The following is a 26671-nucleotide window of genomic DNA, read 5'->3' as shown; positions in this document are numbered from 1 at the left end:
TGTTTGTAGAGTGAAGTGGCAGCTGCGCGTCCTGGGCCAGCTCCTCCTGACTGCGCATTGCCAACAGTCCGGAGGCTGAGGTTTGTGTGGACAAGGCTCCACTGCTCCCAGCTGCCAGAGGAGGACCTTGAAAGAGGTAGAGCCGAGTTTTCCCTGTGCAGTCTCTCTCTCTCTTTTTCTGGAAAGCCTCAAACTGGAATTCTTTCTCTCCTTCATTCATCAGGAAGTTTCTCTCTCTCTCTGGAAACAGACAATGCCGGAGGATTAGGGAGAAGTTCGGCATTTAATCGACGTCTAAAACGTCTCTCTCGGAGGGTTGAGCAGCTTTCTTCTTTGGCTATGAGTTGTTTGGCGACATTTCCCCTGTTATCAGTGGGACTCCGCGTGTTTCTGGGATGAACTGGTGGATTTAAACTTTACGCACAGCCCGTTCGGCCTGTTTTCGTGCGGTTCGGTTTCCTCCCGCAGCGGAGGGCACGCTCTGAAAGCGATCCCTCTGAACAACTGCGCGTCCTGTCCTCTGACTGTCTTCATCTGGAGTTAATAAGACACCAAATGTTGTGAGGAAACTACAGAACATCACCGAAGCTCCGCTGCGGGATCTTTGTCTTCTTCTTCTCCTTTTCCCCCCTTTTGGGTGGGTTTGTTTTACTCGAAGGATCCACAATGAGGGCGTTTGTTTGTGTCAGTTTGGCTCTGATTTATTTGATCACCTGGACCGAAGCCGACAAACAAACTCATCTGAAGAGAGTGCCTCTCCGCCGACGCGTAAAGACGGGACGTGCCCAGCAGCGCGCAACCGACAAGGCGGGCTTCGTCGGGCGTCTGCGCCCGGAATTTGGATCCGCGATCACTTCACAGAGCTCAACGGGTGGCGCAAACGTACAATCTGATGAGGGGGCCCGAGTTCCCGTCAGGACACGGGCGTCGAAGGACAGAAGAGCGAGAGGTGGGGGGTTGTCTCCACGGAGAGGGGTAGCGGGGCAGATCGGCTTGCCGCAGCGGTCGGACATGCTGCAGGATGAGGGCACTCCGGGAGCGAGGGCCAGGATCTCCAGGATGCCCAACAGTGCGGCGTCACCCAACCTGCTGGCCAGCTTCGCGGGGAAGAACCGGGTTCTGGTGATCTCAGCGCCCCACGAGTCCGACGGCTACTACCGGCTCATGATGTCTCTGCTGAAGGCGGACGTCTACTGCGAGCTGGCCGAGAGGCACGTCCACCAGATCGTGATGTTCCATCAGGAGGGCGAGGTGGGGGGCAAGGTGAGGAGGATCACCGCCGAGGGGAAGGTCCTGCAGGAGCCGCTGGACACGGCGCTCGTCCCCAGGCTCATGAGCTTCCTCAAACTGGAGAAGGGTAAGGTGTGAAAGGTCGATGCAGCACCTGGAAGTGTTGACTTTACAGATGTGCAATGCCTGGAGAAAGTATTTGTGTCGCTGAAAATTTATAACATTATTTTCACGGTACAACCACGGAGTTCAAAGCATATTTTATACAGTACGATGGCCACTAGGTAGAAAAAAGTGGGGAATAAACTTCCCCCAGAATTTCATGTACATTTTTTTATATGGCTCTTGTCTAACATTTTCTAGAAAAGGCAAGGAAAGTTCTCTGCTCCGAAAGTGGAAGATTTGCGAAAAAAACATAATCCTCAGAAATTTGAGATAAATCTGAGAAAGTTTCCTAGAAAAAACTTGGACACTTCGTAAAAGTTATTCAAAAGTCGAAGACTTTCGAATAATCTAAATATGTCGGCGAATTTCCCCCCCCTAGCAAATTCCGACTTTTGAAAGTCAGAAATGTCCACGTTTTTTTCTAGCTAATTTAGGACTTTACTAGCTTACAAGAGGGATCTTTTTGGCGGAAATTTAGTTCTTTTTTTCTCCATCTAAAAAGTGTTTCCATTGCAGTTTTTGTGCACGACTGAAAAAACCCCACCTAATCAAAAGACGTGTGTTTTGTTGTTGTTGTTGTTCTTAATTGGGGTGTTTCCATTATTTTTGCTAATTTATTTTCACATTTCCAATCCATGCAATTTTATGGTCAATGGGTCAGTTAGATTAAAACACATGGTTACTGCTTAATAAGTGCTTTATGCAGACACTGTGTTGTAGTCAGTGATATTTAGGGTGGTGAGAGTAAACAGGAAATATCAATGCGGGCCACACATTTCTTCTTTACTTTATTCTACTTTTCTTTGACCTCCAGGTAAGTTTGGAATGGTGCTACTGAAGAAAACCCTGCAGGTGGAGGAGAAGTACCCCTACCCGGTGAGGCTGGAGGCCGTGTATGAGGTCATTGACCAGTCGCCCATGAGGAAGGTGGAGAAGCTACGTCAGAAGGGCTTTGTCCAGAAGTGCAAAGCAGCAGGTGTGGAGGGTCAGGTGGAGGACGTCACACAGACAGGCAAGTCCACACTTTTTAGACTTCTTAGTCTTCAAGATTAAGCTTTCACAAGCCAATCCAAAAGATCCTGCATTAGGTGACCAGATCTGGGGGTTCTCGTCTAAACATGACCGTTTCTGCAGTCTGACTCGTATTAGAAGGGTTACAACAACTGAATCGCTCTAAGGTCATTAAAAAAACAATTCCAAAGCTGCAACAAATATTGGCATGTTTGGGTCACCAAAAATATGCCAACGCTCGTTTGGGAGGTATGCCAGAAGAGTTTCATGTCCCAGCATTACAAATGTCCAAAGTTTTGCTGATCAGATGAGACCAACATTTCTGGTTTTTAGTAAACAACCAGGATGAACTGGTGTAAGACCAAGGAAGAATGTGTGGAAAAGCATTTACCTGCTGTGAAGTACGATGGAGGATCTGTGAGGATTTGTCTTTTGGCAAACACCAGGTAGAGCCATGAGCCGCTCTACCATCCAGACCTGATTGGTGGACTGCTGCAGAGATGGTTGTCCTTCTGGAAGGTTCTCCTCTCTTCACAGAGGAATGACGGAGCTCCGACAAAGTGACCATTGGGCTCCTGGTCACCGCCCTCACTAAGACCTAGTTACCATTGTCACCGATGACGGTGAGCAGTGCATAAACGAGCCTGATTGGCAGTATTAAGACCCTTCTCCTGACTCTGATTGGTTGTTTTTGACCGAGAGTGGTGTATGTCTTCAGATGAATATATTAGCACTGGGAGGAAGTGGAGGAGCTCTTGCTCTTTTCACATTTCAGACCACACAGTCATTGCATGGTAATAGTTTTAAGAAATGCGTAAAAAAATCTATTTTTGTAAAAGTTCCATACCTGCTGTAAGCTGTAGAAACGTCTCTGGGAAGATCAGTGGAAAGAGCTTCATTTTGAGCTTCACCGAGGTGTTAAGCAAAGGCTGTGAATGTTTATGTAAATTACATATTTTTTTCTGTTTTTAATACATTTTTCAAACAACTCAAAAACTTTCTTTTTACATGATCATCATTGGGTAAATATTTTAATACAATATTTTGTATTAATACAATATTGTTGTTTTTTTTTTAGAATATTTTTACAACTTTTTTTACATGTTTGAAAATGTTTACAATTTTTGCAACTTTTCACACCTGAAATGTGCACCGTGAATACTAAAGCTGATTTGTTTATCTGTCGAATAGCTCCTGATCCTCCTGTAGAGAGAAAACCAATGAAGAAGTTCCCCAGAAAGCCCACAAGGGTCTCAACCACAGCTGCTACGACCACCACCACCACCACCACACGGCCCACGACAGCACCAACACCAACCACGACCAGACCCACAACTACCACCACCACCACGACCAAAGCTACAACCAGGAGAACCACCACCACCACGAGAAGACCCACCACCACCCAGAGACCGACCAGAGCCCAGACTACAGCTGTGTGGCTCCCGCCTTCCAGAACAACAGCTGTTCCTTACGATGACAACCACAGCGAGAGGTACCCGGCTAAAACCACCCCGACCGGAGACAACCGCACCGACAAGGACAACAGAGACTCTCACGGCCACAAGCTGGTGCCTGTTTCACACAAACCCACCAAGACGAAGTCCGCCAAGAAGAACGAGGCAGAGAAGGTAACGCTGCCGTTGCTAACTGTTAGCAACAGTTTAATTGTCCCGCGTTCCTTATGCCTCTCTTCGGGTCCGTAATCTCATTTTGTACTAAGTTACAAGTTTGTCCTTTCACCCCTCCGTTCATCCAGGCACTTGAACCATTAACTGCAGTTTTCTTTCTATCTTTAAACCGTATTAGAAATTATTATGCAAGTGATATTTTCTCAGATTTTCTTAAATGGTCAATGCAAATGATGGTCAGTATAATTTTCAAGTCATGAACTATTACAGTATAAATCAGATTTTATTGAACAAAGATCCCCATGCGAACAGTAGTTTTTTCAAAAATAAAAAACTCAAAATTATTCCAAATTATTCTGCACAGCAGATTTTCTAAACATTTTATGGATTATAAAGAACTGCAAACGGTCATTCTTTGAATGTGCAACATTAAGTGGTCACATGTACTAAAATCAAAAGCTATTTCAATCAAAAACATCTTAACAGACCAAGTAACATGTTAACATAAAACCTTCTTTGATATCACCTGCACAATTCTTGATCCATTGAACTTGTGAGTTTGTGGAAAGTTTCTGCTTGAATTTCTTTGCAGGATGTCAGAATATCTTCCCAGAGCTGCTGTTTTGATATGAACTGCATTCCATCCTCAGATCTTCTGCTTGAGGAAACTCCAAAGGTTCTCAATAGGGTTGAGGTCAGAGGTCAGAGGAGGATGGTGACCACACCATGAGTTTCTGCCCTTTTATGCCCATAGCAGCCAATGACACAGTGGTATTCCTTGCAGCATGAGATGGTGCATTGTGATGCATGAAGATGATTTTGCTACTGAAGGTTCGGCTCTTCTTTCTGAACCATGAAAGAAAGTGATCAGTCAGAAAGTTCGTCTACTTTGCTGAGGTCATTTTCACACCTTCAGGGCTCTGAAGGGGCCGACCAATGATTCTCTCCCCATGATTTCAGCCCATAAAATTACTCCACCACCTCCTTGCTGACGTCACAGCCGTGTTAAAATGGGATGTGGTGACCATCCACCACCAATCCACTACTGCGTCCATCTGGACCATCCAGGGTTGCACAGCAGTCATCAGTGAACAAGTCTGTTTGAAAATTAAACTTCATGTTCGGCTGGGCCCACTGCGACAGTTTCTGCTTGTGAGCTCTGGTTAAGGGCCCAATAGTAGCTTCATGCAGTGCAAGCTTCTGGAGGATCCTCCACCTTGAGGTTCCAGAGGCTCCAGCAGCTTCAAATAACTGTTTGCTGCTTTTTAAAGGTATTTTAACAGCTGCTCTCTTAATCTGATGAATTTGTCTAACAGAAACCTTCCTCATTTTGCCTTTATCTGTACAAACCCATCTTTGTTCTGAATCAGCCACAAATCTCTTCACAGTACAATGATAACGCTTCAGTTTTTGTTACATATCTAATGTTTTCATACCTTGTTATTGGTCACTACACTATCTGATGATTTTCATCAGAGAGATCCTTTCTCTTTCCCATATTGCTTGAAACCTGTGGCTTGCTTAATAATGTGGAACATCCTTCTTAAGTAGGCTTCCTTTAATTGAGCTCATCAGACAAACTAATCAACCAGCTCTCTGAAATTAATTAGAGTGATTTAAAGAGCCCTGACACACAATACCATCTAGAAATTTAATAGCACAACAAAATTTGTTATCTTTATGACACTTTAATCCAATTCGCATAATAATTTGGAACACGGTGTATACATTATGGAGATAGTTATTAAACATGCGCAAAACTCGTGTTTGTATTTTCTAAAAACAATGGTGATACACATTTCTTTAATTTATTTTCTATCAATTCAAATAGACTTCTAACAGTGTAGTAGGCTACATTTGTCTACGGAAGCGCATTGCTATCACGCAGAAATAGTTTTTTTTTTCGAGCTCTATCACGTTTTAACAAGATACATATAATGTTATAACGTGATAGCGCTTGAAATTTGTTTTTCCTGCGTGATAGCAATTCGCTTCGGTAGTTTGTCAGGTTTGTGCTGTCATAAAAAAAACCCTCTGATGTAGCACAAAAACGAGAAACTGCTGTTGGCCTTTTTGTCAAAACAAAATAAGCTTAAATTCACTTCCAAAACTAATTTAATAACCATGTGATTAAGTACCTGTGTTGAGTCAGTAAGTGACGGCTGAAGAGGTCGCTGCTAGTAGAAACAGACGTTAACATCCAATTCCATTCCATCATGGAAAAATGATACAACATACTGTACATGTGCATAGATTTATGGCTATATGTGATTGTTTTAATTTGCTGTGGGTTTTTTCTATTACATACTGTAGATATACGGACATAAATATATGCTCAAATATAGACATACGTACAAAAAGACTCTCCCTTTCTTCATTCAAAGAAGCTATTTTGCATTTTATGGAAAGAATTTGAGCCCAAAGAGCCAAAATGAGCCTGTTTTCCATGGAACAAGGCAGTCTGCTGCAAATTTATGTGCCGCTTTTCAGCAATCAATTGAGCATAACATTACAACCATCTGCTTAACAGTGAGTTGATGCAGCTTATACTAGCAAAACGACTCTGACCTGTTGCGGTATAACCTCCACTAAACCCCTGAAGGTGGTTTTGGAGCAAATCCTTCCTTGGATTCAACTTGTTTGATCAGAGTATCCCACAGATGCGTGATTGGATTGAGATTTGCCAATTGATAAACATCCCAGTTTCCTCAGCTGCTTCCACTGGGTCACCTACTGACCGTAGGCAGCCTTTTAAAGTTACCGAGGACATATTCAGATCGTTAAGGTAATGTGAATAAACAGAACGTGATCAGATCTACTTGATCCGCTACATTGGCTATCGTCACTATCCATGGTTTGCTCAAGGTCTGGGCAGACTTTTGATTTTTCAACCTCAACCTAGATAAATTATCGTTATGGTTATCGTCATGGTAACAGCATGATTCCGTCTACAGGTGCCACCTAAAGACTATGAGGACAACTACAAACCCGGCCAGCCAATTCCGAGCGACCCAGAGGAGACGGAATCTGTCCCGGATGTCAGTCCGACCAAAAAAGTCAAAAGTAAACACGATAAGAAGAAGAGAAAGAATGGCATTAAAAGCATCAAGAAACCTGACAGGAGAGGAGAGAAACCCCGGAAAGAGGAGAAGAGGAAAAATGTAAGGAAGCTGACAAAGTACCCAGAAAAGCAGGAATACCCGAAACCCACAAAGAAGCCAACGCCCCCTCTCAAGGGCGCCCTGGCCTCCTTCCTGGACTACTTTGAGAACAGGAGGCGGCTGCTGGTGAGAGCATGACGCAACATTTACAGTCCAGTTATAGTACATTACCTCCCCTTCAGGCCCTAATGACAGGGGAACATATTGCACATAGATATTACTCTATGTTCATCAACATATTGCTACCTTCCATGTATCTTTTTTCAACATCTTTTGTTTTCTGTTTGGTTTATCGTATCGTCCATTACAGTTAACAGCCACTGCTGTTGTCCTATTAGCCAAGAGAAAACAAAATAAGCTTAAATTGACTTCCAAAATTAATTTCATAACCATGAGTAGCCCTGTGATTAAGCACCTGTGTTGAGTCAGTAAGTGACGGCTGAAGCAGAAACAGACGTTAGCGTCCACTGACCATGGGCATGGCGGCCATTTGGAGTTTGAGCTGTTAAGCTTTTATTTGAGCTGTTCTTTCACTCTGAGTGGAAAACTGATACAACACACAAGCGCATGGGTTTATTGCAATATGCAATTGTTTAAATTTGTTGCAGGTTTCCTTTTATTATACCTAGGCTAATGTATGGATATACTCAAATACAGACATACTCCAGCTAATAGTTACATGGGCGGTACTCTGTGAAATCGACTTTTTTGAGCTGTATCTCATGTCATAATGTTACTCCCTCATCAAAAACAGACCTGGAGTGTTGATTTGATCTTTTCAAGCATATTGGAGAAATCCTGTAATCTCCCATGGCAACCATTCATCTGTGGTAAACGTCTGGTTGGACCTAGCTCTACCTTCAAGGACCAAGCCTCTCCTCAGAGTTGCAGTTTCCAAGCTTCCACCTCACATAGCAGCTCTCCCCCACTCAGCTCCTTCAGACTAGCCAGCAGCAATTAGCAAACACCTGGTGGAACCGAGCATCTGCTGAGCTCAGTACAGGAGCTACAGTACTTCTCAATGAAAAGATGGTAAAAACATTGTTAAAGGGTTAATACAGGAGCCATGTTGTGATGACTTCCTGAGGGCGGACTTTCTTAAAGAGGCAGAGGCCCCATTTCAAGGAGTTCAATAACAGTACATTTTTAAAGTCAAATTTTTAAGTCAAGAACTGAAGACAACATAGCTATGAAATGGGACAACATGGCAGGAAAATACACAATACGTTCCTTTTAAATGTGCTGATCTGGTAAAATAAATCTTCCCTTCATGTTTTAACATTAGACAAAAATAACAACAGATACAGTATATAGTAAGATTGCAAAAAGCAACACATCAGCCTCAGTTTAAAGAAATTCAACAAACAGTTGGGAAACATCCTCAGTAGCTCTTTTCTCAAAACACTTCAAGGTTGGATGTAGAAGCCTTTTTGTCATCTTTTAGTATTTTATGAAAGCACCAGAGTGATGAGCGTAGCGTAGCAGTATGAGAGCAAGTTAGGTTGAGAAAGTGACTTAGAGGTGATATATGATTTGTGTTTTAATAATTTAAGATTGACGTGTTTAGGCCTGTCAGGATAGCAAATTTTGCTGAACGATTAATTGTCTCAAAAATTATTGCGATAAACGATAATATTGTTTGAAGACCTTTTTACACTGATTTAATGGAAATTACGTAATAATGCATGTGATTTCCTGCCAAAGATAGATACACTTTATTTTCTAAATAATATTTAACACTGGAGCTGATAAACAAAATAAACAAAACAACCAAAAACAAAAATAAAACACACTTGAAAAAAAAAACTAAACAACATAAAGCCAAAGTGGAAATAAATACTGCATTCAATCAAAAGATTGCAGATTATGAAGTCTGTATACTATGTTGCCCTTCAGTAATAACTAATAATTAGATTTAAATAGAGAAGATGGGCTCATCGACTACATGATGCAATAGTTCACACTACATGATTTTTTGCTCCTGTTTTTCCCCATACAACAATCTTAGCACGTCGGTCGTTCTAAGATTGTGGCTTGTGATTTCGTAACAGATCATCCAGTATTGTGTGGTGTGTTACGGTAGATCTTCGTTGCCGCTCCGATCTAAATCAGGGTTTTTCCCCCACTGGGAGCTTTAACTCAGCATGTTGAATGCGACAGGTAGCCAATCAGAAAGCGCGGATTCTCCTCGGAGCTTTCTGAGGGGAAATTACGGAGGGGAATCCCAAACAGCTGACACGGCGCAACCCGAAGTCCAGCGGGCATTGGAGATGATACTTGGAAACAACATTAATGTTTATTCAACATGCAAAGAATATAGAAATGACAAGAGGAGAAGTTGGAGCGAAATTGCTACTGCAGTTGATAAACCCGGTAACTTTTCAGCTGTTCTTGTTAACGTGACATAAACAGGTTATAATGATTTTCATTCAGTCAGGACTTTACTCTGACACTAGCAACATGCATTGCAGGTAGATTGTAGTAAAGCATTGATTAATGCCTGGTTTTAAAATTAGTTCACTGAACTTGTAGCCATTATTTTGTGCCCATTGTTGGACACCACACGGCAGGACCGAACCCGATCGAACCGATATACCTAGGATTTCTGTCGGCTAATGTGTGGTCTGTCAGGTTTTGAAAATGGGCCGACAATCGGCTGACAGCTTTAAGATTGTGCAGTGTGCGCTGGGCTTTACACTAAGGAAATGAGGAAGGGAGGGTCAGTGGAGAGCACCGGAGTTGAGCCTTTTTTCATTGGGTGTCATTAACAGAAAGAGAAAAAGGCCGGAAGAGACAATAATGCCGATAATTAAAATTAGGTTGATAGTTTTAATTTATGTAGGATTAATTGATTTATCATTTGTCGCAAAATGAAAATACTTTAACTGCAGGAAAAAAACAATGCTTGTCCCAAAAATGAACAAATGTAAAATGGGCTGCTTTCACCTGCAATTCCCATCAAATCAACAGTTTCAATCAATCAATCAATCAATCAATCAATCAATCAATCAATCAATCAATCAATCAATCAAGATTATTTGTTTAGCACATTTCAGCAGCAAGGTACTTTTAAAATGCTTTACATCACGAAAATATAGAAACATCATAAGCACAACATACTGCCAACAATTGTGAAAACCTTTAAGGAAGATTAATATTTTCAGTCAGACCTGAGAAGATCAGTTTGACTAAAAATAAACAAGTGGATAAGTTTCTCTAGACCTTGCTAGGACATTAGTCCTTTAATCCTAGAAATGTTCTTCAGGTGATAGAAGGCCGACTTTGTGACTGCCTTTATGTTTCTCTGAAGGTTCAGTTCTGTGTCCATCACCACATCCAGATTTCAGGCCCACTAACTATTTTCTGCCGACTTCAGTTTTGTTTTAAACTGTTTTGCAGTTCACAGATTTAACCTGCCACAATTTTACTGTTTTCCACTGTTGAATATTCAAATACTTGTTTTTACAGTGTAATTACGTTTTACTGACCGTGGGGGAGCAGGAAACACCTCTGGGCGTCATGGGGATCAGATTATCCACTCTTTTGCACTTCTGAAGTTCTAAAGCTTCACAGTTGCTCCAGTTTGTCCATAAATCCTGCTTCAGCCCGGGCTGCACAGCAGAGTGCTAGCAGACTACATGTCTCTGTTTGGTAGCCAGTACGGATTCCTTATGGCAGCTCTGCTCTCAGCAGGGTGGGAAAACGTTCATACAGGTTAATGTAAGCATCTCCTCTGCAGCACAGGCTGCATGTGTGTTTTATGGCACGTATATGTTACCCTAACCTAATCTGTCCCTCCCTCCCTCCAGCTGATCACCTCCCCCAGTGAGGAGAACAGAATGTATGTCCAGCAGAGGGACGAGTACCTGGAGTCGGTGTGTGAGATGGCCATCAGGAAAGTTTCCATCATCACCATCTTTGGCTCCCTGACCAACTCCACCATGAAGATCGACCACTATCAGATAGGTGAGCTCTTCTAAATGGGATCCTGATTGTAATTAGAGTTAGCTACATTTTGGAGCATTAGCCCTTGTTAATGTGAAATGCAATTTTTTTTCTGTTTGGTAGAGGTTCAAACTGGAACACAGAGGAGTTTTTGACTGTTTTAAAAAATATATTATTCAACTTGGAAGCAGTGTTGTTTTTAGGCGACCCTACAGTTTGCCTGTTTTTTACACCAATCATGTAGGAAGCATCTTTTAGCCCTGATGCAGTCTGTCCAAATTTAAAGGGGCAATATTGGGTTTTCCAAGTATTCCATAACAAAATCAATGAACTACACTGTAAAAGTACAACATCTTACCAATTACTTTTGGTCTAGTTTCTAATACAAATATATTAGTGTACTTGAAATAAGACAAAACTAACTTAAAACTAAGTTTTCAGCAAAATATATGCACTGATTTTGAGCCAATAATTACTTAATAATGGTGAAAAAGTTCTAGTTCCACTGGTAGATTATTTCACTTATAACAATTTTTGCCATAGTTTAAATGAAAAAATCTGCCAGCGGAACTAGAACTTGTTCATCTCATCAATATGAAGGAATTATTGACTTAAACTCAGTTATTTCTAAGGTAGTTTTATCTTTTTCTATATGTATTAAGATATGTGTGCTAAAAAATAGACCAAAAATACTTGTCAAGACTCTGTGTTTTTACAGTGTATGACTTAAGAGAAATTTGACTCCTCAATTTAATGCCTTAAAATCAGGCCTCTGTCTCTTTAAGAAACTCATGCTCTTTTCAACACTTTGCCTTTAGAAAGTCACTACAGCATTGCTCGTTTATAATCCCTCCCCTGCGACTCCCCCATGCAGCTCCTTCAGACTAGCCAGCAGAAATTAGCAGACACCTGTTGAGCTCATTATAGGAGCTACGTCTCAGTGAAATGCTGGTAAAAATGTTCATGTTGTGAAGACTTCCTGAAGGCAGAGCGTGGGAAAGAGCAGGTGCTTCTTAAAGAGACAGAGGCCCAATTTCTAGGCGTTAAATTATAAAGTCAAATTTTTATAAGTCATGTTTGATATATACAGCATTTTTATAATAACTGAAGGTAACATAGTTACCTGAGTGATCTGTAAAATGGCGCTATGTGGCTGGAAAACACCTTATACTGCCCTTTTAATAATTAGTTGACCTCTGAAGGTAACTACTAGATTTTTCTTCAGGGTACAGCTTTTATATTACTTCATGAACTTTAACTAACAGTGTGAGACTTCGGTGGATGGGTTTCTGAAGTTCCGGTATTGCCAGGATATAACTGTTTCGAGTCCAGAAGTTAGAAGTGAGCCGAGCCAGGCATCAGTGATCCTATCACACCCAAACAGCAGGTATCTGGGTCCTGTGGAGCGAACCAACCAGCTTCAGAAATCCTTACAGCGGCGTAACTCTAACCGTCATATAAACTATCCCACTTTGTTTTTGAGGTGGAAAACCAATAAAACCTGGTTTGGAGGGATGTGCTGTGTCACTGGAGCTTGGGAAACCCCAGTCGTCCCAAACCCTTGGAGTCGGTTGCTCTGAGTTTGTTTCACGAGGAGCGAAGCCACTTTACGAGTCTGTCTCTCCTCGTGTCGACGAGGTTTTCATCCAAATGGAATGCGCTCACATCATCCTCCGCCCCCACCACTGATTCAGCTTAGCCGCACTTCCCTCCTTCCACTTCCAGCCCGGAGTGTCCCCGTGTTGTTTTGGAACGGCCGCGTTCTCAAGACTTACATCTGGTCATGCAGCTATTTTTGGAAAGAAAAAAAAAATCACCTTTCAATGTTGTTTTTAAAATGTCAGGATAAAAACCAGACGTAAGGCCTGGTGATCTAACATCTCCTGAGGCCCTATGTTTCTAGTTTTTAGTACAAACATCGTAATACGCTTGAAATAAGATGAAACTAACTCACAAGTAATTTTTCAGCAAGATATAGCAGCTGGTTTTAAACCAATAATTTCTTAATATTGATTTTTTTTAAAGTACTTGTTCCACTGGCAGATTAATTCACTCACTCAGGTTATTAGTGAAATAATCTGCCAGTTGAACTGGAACTTTTTCATAAATATTAAATAATTATTGACTTAAACAAGCTCCAAATTTCCCATTACAAATGTGCACAAATCTTTGTAAATATTCTACGAATGTAAAAAAAGAGGCTAATTTTCTTGCTTCCATTAAATAAGAAACCCAATTAAAATCACGCATATACAGTACGTCTGTTCATTCAATACGTCATGAAAAAACATGCTGTGCCGTCATCCTCCTTCCACTTCCTGTTGTCTTCTTCATGTTTTCCGCCTGTAGTAACTTCTGGTTGTTGATCAGGTGACTGGTGTGCTGCGAAAAAAGTGTTTCTATTGCAGTTATACAAAATACACAAATGCGGCTGAGAAACCACTTCATTGAAACGCAAAAACGTTTTATTGAATAACTTGAGTTTTTTTTTAAGCCATGTTTCCATTAACCTAATTAATTTTCGGAATTCCATTTCATTCAATTATATGGCCAATGGAACAAAGCTGGTTAGCTAACATTATCTGCATCCAACAGCATTCAGTACTCAACTTATATTTTGTTTGTTTGGAAAAACTGCAGATTTTTCACGTGTTTAGTCATGAAGAGCATCCCAGACCGTGATCCTCCAAACACTTCCTGTTGTTTTCCTGGATGTTGTGGATCACGTGACTCATTTGATGCGAAAAAAGTGTTTCCATTGCAGTTTTAAGTAAACCAATTTTGATGTGGCCAAAACAAACCACCTCAACCTAATGCCGAAACCTTTTTATAAAAAAAAAAAAGAGTTTTTTTTAATGTTTCCATTAAGCGAGTTTATTTTCGAAACGTCACATTGCGCCATTATAAAGTCATTTGAAATGCAGCTTATTTCTTGCTGAAAACTTGTCTTATTTCAAGTGTACTTAGATATTTGCTCTAGAAACTAGAGCAGAAATACTTGGTGAGATTTAGTGTTTTGGACACACACACGCAGCCTGGTCTTTAGGTGTGTGTCCTCTGGACTTCGGTCAAGAGAGTCTGGACTCCTGTTGGGGTTGCTCACTACCCAACAGAGAGAGGCTCAGCCAGTCATCAAAACACGCCGTTCTGTGGTCTGTGTTTCATGTGCACATCTGGGGCGGGATGGCTGATTAGAGGCCTGTATTTTACTTCGCAGGCCCGCAGCATGCCAGATGCAGTCCTCTTCATCTAATCCAGACGGATCCCACAGAATGAAAGCCGCTCTCTGTGGAGTTAGCGTGTGATTTACGCCGCAACCTCCCATCTGGCCGCCCCAGGCAGACACATCCTTTACTGCAACTTTGTTTTAAAGTCAGCAGTGGGAAATGTGCTTTTTTGGGATGTGTCGAAATGCCAAGTCATTTGACATCTTCTGACTGTAATCTGAAGAGTATTGACGCCGCTTTCGCATTTTCAGTTTGCCACAAACTTCGATATATTTAATTGGGATTTCATGTGATGGACCAACACAAAGTGGAACGATGAGTTTTCAAAACTCCCCCACTTTGAAAAATACTGGATACAAAGGAATGTCACACCTTTCAGACTTATCTTTGAAGGTCATTTTGAACTGTGTGCATCTTTTACCTTCAAATTCATAATTTTGCCCAATGTATGTTGCTCCGTCCCATTAAAGTCCAATAAAATTCAGTGAAGTGGCTGTAATGTGGCAAAATGTGAAGAGGAGCGCGTAGGTTTGGAACGTTCTTTGAACACACCGTTTCAGGGTTTCTAATGGCTAAGAAACCCCGGAAACCCACAGCATCTGTCATCTCGTTCTTCAGAGAATGACAAACCCATGAAGGGTCTTCGTCAGGAGGACCTGGTCAACCAGGAGCTGATCACAGAGCTGAGGAAGGAGTTCGGGATGACGTACGATGAGTTCTACATGGTCCTCACCGACACCGACATGAGAGTCAAGGTGAGAACCCGATCTGCTAGGAACCTGCTAGCAGCAGATGGACAGCAGGTTGTTTCCACAGTAACATCATGGAGGATGTTTTCTGTTTAATTCAGTGAATAACTACTCGATGACTTTTGGACCATAATAAATGCAACATTAACCAACACAATGGTCAATGTTGCATTGATGATTGATGATTTTAACGATGGCACTTGAGAAAATTTTACGTTTTATTGGTTCTCACAACTGTTGACTATTTGATGTTTTTTAAATTGGTTTTATGATGTGCAGCACTTTGAACTGCTGCGTTGATAAAACGTGCTAAGCAAATAAACTTCACTGATTGATCGATACGTTTAAGTTTGAAGTTGAGACTTGGAAAAGTGAGGACAGTTGTAGATGTGTGAACGCTCTCAGTTCTTCATGTTCGCCACTCGTCTGCCGTCAGCCTCCATTTCCCCGCTTTTCTCTTTGAAGGTGACCTGGCCTCACACTGCCGGCACAGTAGCTCCACTCACACACTGTTTTAATTCACACGGCATGACATTTGCTCAGCAGCTGTGTGTGTGTGTGGGTGTGTGTGTGTGTGCCAGAGTAAACCAGCTGGCTGTTTTTGGACAGACCCATCAAAGAGGCCAGTGTTCGCATCCTCTGCTGACAGAGGCAGAGACAGGGATGCCTGTGGGCGTGCGAGGGAGACAGAGCGAGGCGGAGAGAGAGACAGAGAAAGGTGCGAAGGAGAACGGGCCGCGGCGCGAGTTCAGCGAGAGTCGCTCGCATTTTTCTACACGTGTTGTGATTCACCAAATCTTCTGTGTTTTCGCTGCTTCCCAGGAGTTACTGCGAAGAATGTTTGGAAGGTGGCAAAGCTCACTGCAAAGTCACAAACACGCTTCCCAATCAAGCCATGTTTTATTTCATAGATTTGACTTCTGACTTTCTCGTGGTTGTCTTCTGGGGTTTTTTTTAAGCAGCAGTCCTACGAGGTCCCCATCGCCATGAAGGCGGTGTTTGACTACATTGACACCTTCTCCTCCCGAATCCGGGAGATGGAGCAGCAGAAGAGAGACGGAGTCGTCTGTAAGAAAGAGGACAAGCCCCGGTCGCTGGAAAACTTCCTGTCCAGGTGGGATTCGACAAAGCAGAGCGCACCGTACAACCATTTTACAGATTCCATCTGTTTTTAAGTCATCTCAGACAAGCTGAGGGGATTCAAAAAAGATGTTTTGAAATAACTTCTCATCAACCATTCATTGGGTGAAAAAGTCTGTCCTAACCAACATGCCACAGTATGAACAAGTAATTACCTCCTAAACTTAAAAGGGCAGTATTTTGTAAAATCTACCTTTTTGCGCTTTACATCATGTTAATTGTTGCTAGGTAGCAGCAATTAGCAAACACCTGGTGGAACATCAGCTGAGCTCTTTATAGGAGCTACTTCTCAGTGAAACTCTAGTTAAAAACGTAGTTAAAGGGTTAATAGAGGAGCCATGTTGTGATGTTCCTGAAGGTGGAGTTTCAGAAAGAACAGGAGCTTCTTAAAGAGACAGAGGCCCAATTTTATGCCGTTAAATTACAAAGTTATATTTGAGATATTTAGTCTTTTTACAACAACTGAAGGTAACAATTACTTGATTGATGTCACTCTATATGCTTTGAAAACAAATAACGATGGCCTCTTAACAGCGTTTATAGATTATTGCCTGACTTGTTGCTTGCTCACATCATTTAATCTACTTCATGTTGCCTGAAAGTAGAAGGACCAGTCTGATTGAGATTAAAAAATTTGTATTAACTCAGGTTATCTGTTTGATATAAAACTAGTTTGATGACCTGATATAAGTTTGCCAAATTTATTTACGGCTCTGTTTGTTGTTCTCTAATGCATGGCTAAGAATCAGAAGAGAACTTGTAAAGTTTTTCATTTTGTGAATTTACCAACTAGAAAGAACGTGTATTATGATGATTATTTTTAAGAGATTCGATGGAAGAAATGTTTAATTAAACAGCCGAAGTCCAAGAAGTTCAGCTGCCTGGGTGTAAAATCTGGGCAGGAAATCCAAACAAGGGTAGAACAATGTTCTCTTATTCAGGTTCTGTGTCAACAAGGCTCTTGTTGACACAGCCTCTGGTTAGAAGGTGATGCCTGAAAATTGTAGACAACTCTCAAATGACCATGAAAAGATTGATACTAGCTGATCCACAGACATCTCTAAGGCTGAAGAGTCATCTATCGAAGTCTGTGGGGGTAATTCAGTTGTTTGGTTCAGGTGTGTTGCAGCAGCATCTAAAACCAGAAGAATGGTTGGAGGCCCCTGTTTTAGACACTTCTGTGGTAAACTAAGCTTAACAGAACTATTAGCATGAACTGATCTGCTTGCCCGATATCTGATCTGGTTCCCCGATATCATGAAAGATCAAATTTTTCTTGATATTGCTCCAAGTATTAGAAAAGAGAATGAAGAGACATGATCTCTAAAGCAGAACCCTGAGGCACGCCACAGCCAAAAGGGACACTGCAAGGTAATACTGACCTAGATGGATGCAGAAGCTCTTGTTTGAAACAGAAAACATTCAGACTCTGTGCCTATGACACACACACACACACACAAATCTAGAACTAGATAAAGAATAAAAAATGTTTTGCCACACTGGGAGAATGGAAGAAGAAATTTCAACCATAATAATAAAAACTTTTTTTATGACTGTTCTTGCATCAACTTTAACCGTGGTGATCAATTTATCATCCTGATCACAGATAAACAAATATAACAAAGAACGTTGATCTAAGAGGTTGAATGTAAGATCCTGAGTGGTCAGATCACGTTGCTCCTGTTTTTTCTCTGAGCAACAAGCAGAACCAGATTTCATAGGTGCTTTGGTCAGAACGTGGCAGACAGCAGCCGCCTGTCTGTACGCGTCCTGCACATGTTAAAAGTAGCACAAACCCCTGCAGTTTTTCAAGGCTAAATCAATGCTGTCACATGTTTTCGCGAGACGTCTGAAGCAGAAAGGCCGTCTTTTGTTCCCATGGCGACCGTGGAGAACGTTGGTTTCCCGACTGCTGTGATGTGGCAGGTTTTCAGCCATAATTTGGGGTTGTCACCCTTCTGGAAGTAATTGTATGGGAATGTGCAGAGTACATGCAGAAACTGCTTGTCTTGGCACCGAGCTTTCACTGCTGCACCAAAGTGCCACTTAGATTCAGGCGGAAATTTCCTTTGATTGCAGGTTCAGATGGAGACGTCGGCTGTTCATCATCTCCGCCCCCAGCGATGAGGAGTGGTCCTATCAGCAGCAGCTGTTCGCCCTGAGCAGCCAGGCGTGCAATCTGGGTGAGACGTCCGAAAGCAACCTGTCGCGTCAGCAAGCTGTGTCTGACCAGTTCGCTTAGCGCTCTGAGGTCAGATGCCGAGTTTGTGGGCGAAACAGTCCAAGGAGGAGGAAGAAACAATCAGAATCTCAGAATATAGTTTATATGGAGCTAAATAGGGGCCATAAAGTTAGTTCAAAGGGAAACATAAATTGAAGCTGAAAAAAAGCCAAACTTGAATCTGAAAAATAGTTTTGAAAAATTTTTTTTCAGTTTCAGGATATTTTTTTTTAACATTGAAATTTTATTTTCAGTTTCATTTTTTCTGTTTCAGAACACTTTTATTCCGTTTCAAAACTTTATAAACTTTATTTTTCGATTTCAAGATTATCTATGGATTTCAAATCTTATTTTTTTTTCCAGTTTTAATTTCTTCTTTCTTTCAAACAAACTTTACGGCCCTAATTTAGCTCCATCGGTTTACCTACATAACTGTTCCAGAAGTCAGAAAAAATGCGCACGACGTTACGAGTGTTTGTCAGGCAGTGCACTTCGTTCCTAACTTGAATAAGTGGGTAACTATGGCTACATCCACACAGCAGGTCTCGATGCTCAATTCCAATTTTGTGCTGAAATCAGACGGTTTACGTCCCCAAAGCGACTGGCAAGTGCAGAAGAGTGTTGACCTTGATTGGCTCTCCATTCTTTGAACTACTGGGCATGCACAACTCATTTATCAGAGCAACGTTGGCTAAGAAAAGGTCAGCTTTTACCAACAAATTGTTGAGAGCCAACGCCTATTTTCATCCGCTTTGGGAACAAAGCATCATCCACAGCTACACAACGGGGAAGAACGTAGTAGCAAGATGGAGCGGCTGCTGTGTGCCGCTCTGTTTTCTGCCATCTTTGTTGTTTCTTTGTCTTCAGTATGACCGGCCCGCAGTGTGACATCACAGTTTACGCTAAAGTACCAGGTATTCCACAGAAACAACTGGAAACAGACTCGGTGTTCTGGAACCTCGTTCTTCCGGTGGAAACCTGCGACAGTGGTTTAAAAGGCCCCAAAGTGTGGAAGCTAACTCCTCACGCATTCTGTGTTCTCTGAGAATAACCACAAAAAATTCAAAACGGAGGCTAGTTTCGAACAAAAAGAAACAAAAAGGAGATTTTTTTTCTTCCTCATAGATACACTCAGGAATAAATGGACCGCAGTTCAAGCACAGTGAGGAAAATCTGCTGCTGAGCCTCCATATTCTTTTTCTTTTGCGGTTCAGCGCTAACGACTTAGCTAAGTATGTTAGCTAACGTCTTTTTTCCCCGCCTCCCTGAGATTTACCTGAAGATTCTGAGCCATTTTGAAATGAGATATAAAAAGGATAATTTTGTCTCCTAGTCATAAACAAATGGACTGCAGTGAATCAACACCAACAAAGAGTTTTTTATTTAGTTTTCCGCCACGTTTGCTAGCTGTTAGCGTTTCCAGCTCCTGTGTACGATCTGCGCATTCAGAGGAAGAGAAAATTCAAAGCCGAGATTAAATTCAAACTGGAAACAAAGATTTATCGTTTATTTTCTTCCATGGATACACTCACATTTACAGCAATATAGTCACAACACTTCAATCTGTCTTTTCTTTACTGCATTCGTTCGTAGCACGCAACAATAAGTTGTTAAAAATGCTCAAATTTATGGGCATGTCTTAAGTTTTGCAAGCTCATCTATCTACTTAAATAAAAACAATGAGGTTATTTATTAAATCCAAATGGTGAAACTTAATCAAAAACACTTTTTTGCTTCCTGGTATGATTTACCTCATCCAGCGATGTGTGTGGTCACACTCTACCAAAGCGTTATGGATTTTTATAAATACACAAATAAATTCCTCATGTGTGAGAAATGAATGACACAAACTTTTTCTGTTTGCTGTAAATCTCAGATATGAAGCCCATATTTCTGGTGGATGGGTGGCGCGTGTGTGTGCGTGGGTGTGTGTGTGTGTGTGTGTGTGTTAACGTATTCGCTCGCAAAAAGATCCCAGATGATGAAATTGACACCGAGCTGTTCTCTTCTTTTCTCTCTTTAATGCTTACAAGTCTTTTTTCGTTCTCCCTTCCTCTGGCAGGAGTCCTGTCCAGAACGCCCGTTGCTCAACCTTTCCACTGCTGTTTAAAAGTTATTACTGCCGTTTATGTCAAAACTTTGTGAACGTGAACAATCTTGACGGGTCTGACAGGAATATGGCTGATAAATGTAAACCGGACAGACCCTTGGATAGCTCCACTGGTCTGTAAAAACAGATTTTCAGGGTTTCACATCCTGGTCGCTTCAACTCTTGTGAAAATTTAAGAGTGGCGTCATTAACCCACAACTTTCTCTTTTTTTATTATTATTTCTGATAAATAAGTGGAGTCAGAACATCGATTATTATATCACTTTTATTACTTTTACTACTGTTCATTTTTAGGACCATCCAAACAGCACTCCTGTACAACTTGAAGAATTTAACCTTATAACCAGCGGTCAGACCCAACGTGACGCTTATTGCTGGTAGATTTTATTTCTTATGTTACCATGGCAATAACTTCTTTCGGTAGAGTATCAGCAGATGACAGCTAATGGGTGAGTATCGCTAATATGGTGGGTATAAAACATCCTGCCGCTCATTTTCGCACCTGTAAAAATAGACTAAAACTTCATAATGAATAATTTAGGACTGCAGCTAACAATTAGTCTAGTTATTGATTAATCTATCAAATATTTGGACAAATAATTGATTAATCAAAGATGGAGAAAAATTGGCACATTCTCAGTGTAGGTCATTTAAGTTTTTCATACAATATTTGAAATACATTAAAAGATCATTCCAATTGGTGCATTTTTACGGTGAACAGAAACTAAAGAAAAGTTTATAAATGGCTGGACGGTAAGCGTTGCAGACTCTCGGTCTAAGCTGTCTGCTAAGATTTAAAGAACAATTCCATGTTTCTAACAAATGAAGACGTGAAGAAAGTTCCCTACAGTAGATACTGACTGCTGTAATGCAATAATGTCTGAATGAAACTGTCTTAAAAAAGCAGAATTGTCTGTTTCAAGGTTGTCCTAAGAGTTCAGAGCATTTTCTTCTAGGCTTTGTTGGTCACCCAAAAGAATTAAACAGTGATAGCATATTGTTGCTTCATGGCAATATCACTGAAAAACATGATGTGTGATTAAAGAAAAGCCGCACATGGTGTGTTATCAGCAGCTTCCTGCTCAGCTACATCAGGACTTTTTCCTTCCTCGTGTGTTGATCTTTGCCATGTTGGAACCCGGAGCGGTTCTCTTCCCCAGCGCCCCCCAAACCCCCACCCCACCTCCAAACTACCTCCACCTCTCCTGGGAGGTTTCATCCTGCTGTTTAGCGTTGGCGCTCACCAAGCGAAGCCAGCATTCTCTCGCAGCTCTCCCACTTTAGAGGAAACAATTTGTTGGCAGGATTTTCCAGACCACCTCCGAGTTCTCCTCCTTTCACTTAAAGAACGGCCGTTTTGGGAGGTTCAGGAACAAACAGCCGGAGAGCCGTCGGTTCGCATCAGCAGAAAGGCGGATGAACGTGACACAGATGGATGCAGCTTCTCCCTCACCTTATGTTGCATTTATTGTGTTTACTGTGATGTTTCAGGTCTGAGGCACATCGCCGTCCTGAAGCTGGTCGGTACGGAGCTGCCAGACATGGGCGGAGTCCTGGAACTTTATCCCATCAATGGTAAGAGCTTTATTGTTTAAAAGGACATTTTCATAACAGCATGGTCCTCACATGCTTTTGTTATTGCAGGATATGGCAAAGTACAATCATCATCCACAGAAACTAATAAAGATACGAGAAAATTAACATCATTTGACAGAAACTCACTCAGTTGCTAACACAAATCATTTTTGCAGAAATAATAGATTTCTGTAATAATTTAATAAATGTTTCAATGGGCCGTTGAAACACCAAATTGAGTGTGGCAAATGGCCGAATATTGCATATTGGAATAAGCAGGGATTATACTGAACAACCATCACAGAAAAATATTTAGGAATAACTTTCCTAAATATCAGGCTTTTGAGGTTTTATACCAAAAGCCAGTCAGATTTCATCATTGTAATATCCATCCATCCATCCATTGTCCGTTCACCCTTTGTCCCTAATGGGGTCGGGAGGGTTGCTGGTGCCTATCTCCAGCTACGTTCCGGGCGAGAGGCGGGGTACACCCTGGACAGGTCGCCAGTCTGTCGCAGGGCAACACAGAGACATACAGGACAAACAACCATTCACACACACACTCACACCTAGGGAGAATTTAGAGAAACCAATTGACCTGACAGTCATGTTTTTGGACCGTGGGAGGAAGCCGGAGTACCCGGAGAGAACCCACGCATGCACAGGGAGAACATGCAAACTCCATGCAGAAAGACCCCGGCCGGGAATCGAACCCAGGACCTTCTTGCTGCAAGGCAACAGTGCTACCAACTGCGCCACTGTGCAGCCCTCATTGTAATATTTCTGCTAAATTCGTTACTCTAGGCTTTTCCGATTGTATAGATTTAATTGTTCTTAAATTGATCTTCAAATGCTTAAATGGACTTGAACTCAAACCATTAAGCAGCTGTATACAGAAGCTGCAGGGCTACGGCGGATCTCCCAGAGTGGCTTTAAGCAGAAACTTGCTTAAAGCCACTCTGAGCAAAAGCTTTTTTTTTTTTTTTTTGCTCAAAGTTTTCTCTCTGTGAGAGGATCCATAATTTGGAGCTCAATTTGGATGGAGCTTCTTCTGTTTGATAGCTGGTCTCACATTCATCTCTACAATACTTCAGTTCTAAAAGAGTTTATGAGAATAGTTGACGACCCCCTGCTGGGAGGCCGACAGTCTAATAATTGAAGCTCGCACCACATTAAGGATGACTCTGGATCTGACTTTCATTCACATAGTTTTGTTGGGGTTTTTTTGAGAGAGACAGAGAGAGAATGGGTGAAACGTAGCTCAAAAGCACATTGAGAGAGCAGTAATTCTAGAAAAGTGCAGTATGTTTTATATACAGGAGCTCTCAGTTGATTCATTAGAAACTTCAAATTTAAGGCAACACAACTGGAAAAGGTTTTCAAGTTAAATGTGAGATTCTCTGTAGGATAATGATAATGATACCAAACACAGAACCAGATCTGCCACAGAATGTTTTGACTTAAATCGATAATTAGTGAACGTGTACCTTGGTGTGGGGCCAGTAGTGTCTGATAAACTGATTCCAGATGGTCTGGAGGAGAAACCGGCCCTGAACGGGCCACACTTGATCCACACCATTACTCTCAGTTAGCGCACATGGGATGAGCCACACTGATGGGCTCCAAGACAGAACAGATCAGTGGAACAAAACTGAGAGGGTACAAAGTGCTATTAATGCTTTTAAACCGTTTGAGAACATGCGTCAAACTCACGGCCTGGGGCCCAAAGATGGCCATTCAAAGCTTTTTATGTGGCCCTCTGGAGTCCAGAGGGCCACATAAATAGCAGATAATTCAAGATAGCAGATGTCTGCTTAAATATTACTGTATCAATCAAACCAAAGCACTTTTCCTGTTTTTTGCGATTACACGATCAGGCAAATTGACGCAAAATCAACAAACCGACTCACTTTTTTGCACTAACGCATACTTGTGAGTTTATTACAACTTTTCCACGATGGTGAAAAACACTTGGTTTAAGTGATGCTAACTCCCACCTGCGGGTGGCAGTATATCTTGCTTCTACTAAACTGCTTCCTCAGCTTTAATTGATTCCAAGTTATAGTAAATGATTGATGATGATGAAAAAGTCACATGTACTGCCATGCATAAGGACAAATATCAGAAAATTTCTTGCAAATATTTCTAAATTAGCTTCACAAAATCAGTTATTTTAATTGGAAAAAATCTGAAACAATAATGAAATCCTGGAGGGGCTCACTGTGAAAAGATGTTCAATATAATTTAATTTTAAGAAGTACTAATAGAAAGCAGACACAGCTGTTTATTAATATTTTAGCAGTTTGTTAATGGGTTTGATCAATGTCGTTTTGTTTTAGAAAGTGGCTCTAATGTGATTTAGCTAAGATAAATAGACTTTTGGTTCTTTTGGCTCTAAGCCTAACATAACTGGCTAATTCCACTTGGTGCAGCAGTGGCTGAGGAAGTAGGAGATCGTCCTGTATGAAGTGGGCTGCTGGTCCAAACCGTCCGCCTCAGTTGACATGTACATGGGCGAGACACCTCACCCGCCTTTCCGGTGGCGCTAATTGACTAGCAACCCTGCTTCTAGAAAAATCAAAGAATGTTGACGTCATGGTGAAAGTAAATTGCGTTGTCTTACTACAATAGTACACTAAACTTTACACTCTTCATCCCAAAGCACATGCAACAAATGTAGCACGATGTGTCATAAGAGGTACATACATAGCATGTACATGATAGGATTTGTTGCTTTTAGTTTCTCCGCTTCTGACCTCACATAAAGTAGATAACTAGACCAAAATATGTGGCAAGATAGGAAACAGTGTGGCAGCAACTTAAGTTCAAACCAGTCATGCTTCTTCCTAGGCACAATACCAAACAGAGACCCTTGCAAAGGCTGGCATTTCATTTCTATATCTCATTTGTAACCGTTATCCATAGTCAAAATAGCTTGGTTTTAGCTAGCTGTTTCTACAAATGTGAGTCAATGTGAGACATTACAGAGATGGAGGTGGTAGGAGTTTGTCTTGTAAGGAGTTTGGGGGTTCGAGCCCCCAAACTCCTTACAAGACTCTACACCCGACTTGCTGGCGGTGCCAATTGAGTAGTAACCTTGCTTTTCCATTTTCAGAGGCTCCGGTGGCATGGCAAACTCGTTTCAGTCAGACTGCTCCAGGGAGGCTGTGGCTACTATCCAATGGATTGCCACTATCAGTGTGTGAATGCAGTGTGAAACTCTTTGTAAATGGTCTCTAAAATACAATTTTAGAGACCATTTATTTTAAATACTAAAGTCAGAATTTTGCTTGCTGGAGTCCGGGATAAGTTGAAGGTCCAGGGAATGTCAAAGGAATCTGTAAAATCACAAAGGGAAACGCCTGATGCCCACAGTTATAGCCACCCTCAAGAATGAGCTGTGCGATGGTGATATGTTATGTTTCATTTCATACTGTATATTATTGTTTACATAGTTGTTGGTTGTTATTGTCTACTTAGCGATAGGAGTGCAGAGGTTTATGGAAAAGAATTTCCCCTTGGGGATAATAAAGTCTAGAAAAGTGTAAGTCTAAAGATAATTATGTCTTTGGACTCTGCTCTGTTGAAAGAAATCCTCCTCTAGATACCGTCTAACTCTCCATTGGATGTTTCCTCTGCTCAGGCAGTGCTACAGTGGAGCGTGAAGGGCTCTCCGCCACCCTGGTGAAGGACATGAGGAACTACTTCCAAATCAGCCCGGAATACTTCTCCATGCTGCTTGTGGGGAAAGACGGCAACGTGAAGTCCTGGTACCCCTCGCCCATGTGGTCCATGGCTATAATCTATGACCTGGTGGACTCCATGCAGCTTCGCAGACAGGAGATGGCCATCCAGCAGTCGCTTGGCATGCGCTGCCCCGAAGACGAGTATGGCGGATACGGCTACCATCAACACGGCTATGAACACGGTTACCAGGAAGGCTATCACCAGGGTTACGGATATTAAGCCGATTAACGTCAATCGTGTTACTGGTCCTCTTATATCCTTTCATGAAGTTTTATAGCCATCTTACACATGGTAGTCAGGGACGTAGTCTTTTGAAATATTTTGTAGCACTTAAAAGAAACTCCTGAGCTCCATTCACGTACTCACTTCAATCACGTACAGCACATCGTGCCACCAGGTGCAGACCGTGGGCTTTTATTCAGTCAGAGGTTGGAGGTTTTTTTGTATTTGTCACTTTCCAGCATCAAGCGTGTATAATCACCTACCACCTTTACTTACTTTGTCGAAGTTACATTTTCATATTTTCAGGACAAATCTTTTTTTTTTGTAGATAATGAGCTTGAATATGTATTTATTGGAAATCTGTGGCATCTAAAGTGCAATTACCGACCTTTGTTCAAATCTGTTACATTATTTCCCTTCTGTAAAGTCTATGTTGCTCTACAATGTTCCTATTTATGTTATGCTAGAAATATGATGAATAAAAATGTTTTTACTATGTTTTACAGTAAACTGAATGACTTTTAGAAAACACTCACA

General features: G+C 41.6%; 1 protein-coding gene across 1 annotated transcript; it reads left to right on the top strand.

The window, feature by feature from the left end:
• ccdc80 (coiled-coil domain containing 80) lies at positions 1 to 26630 on the top strand. Its single transcript, XM_028022080.1, has 11 exons — positions 1 to 136; positions 224 to 1357; positions 2210 to 2407; positions 3598 to 4037; positions 6992 to 7324; positions 11008 to 11164; positions 14989 to 15125; positions 16082 to 16233; positions 18339 to 18442; positions 22082 to 22165; positions 25809 to 26630. The coding sequence occupies exons 2-11, from the start codon at positions 667 to 669 to the stop codon at positions 26129 to 26131; spliced, it is 2619 nt and encodes an 872-aa protein (XP_027877881.1). The 5' UTR covers positions 1 to 136; positions 224 to 666; the 3' UTR covers positions 26132 to 26630.
• Positions 26631 to 26671: the final 41 nt, after the last annotated feature.

This window comes from Xiphophorus couchianus, chromosome 7 (genome assembly GCF_001444195.1).
Source record: "Xiphophorus couchianus chromosome 7, X_couchianus-1.0, whole genome shotgun sequence".
In the NCBI taxonomy this organism is placed as follows: Eukaryota; Metazoa; Chordata; class Actinopteri; order Cyprinodontiformes; family Poeciliidae; genus Xiphophorus; species Xiphophorus couchianus.
This window is presented reverse-complemented; position numbering and strand designations above follow the sequence as displayed.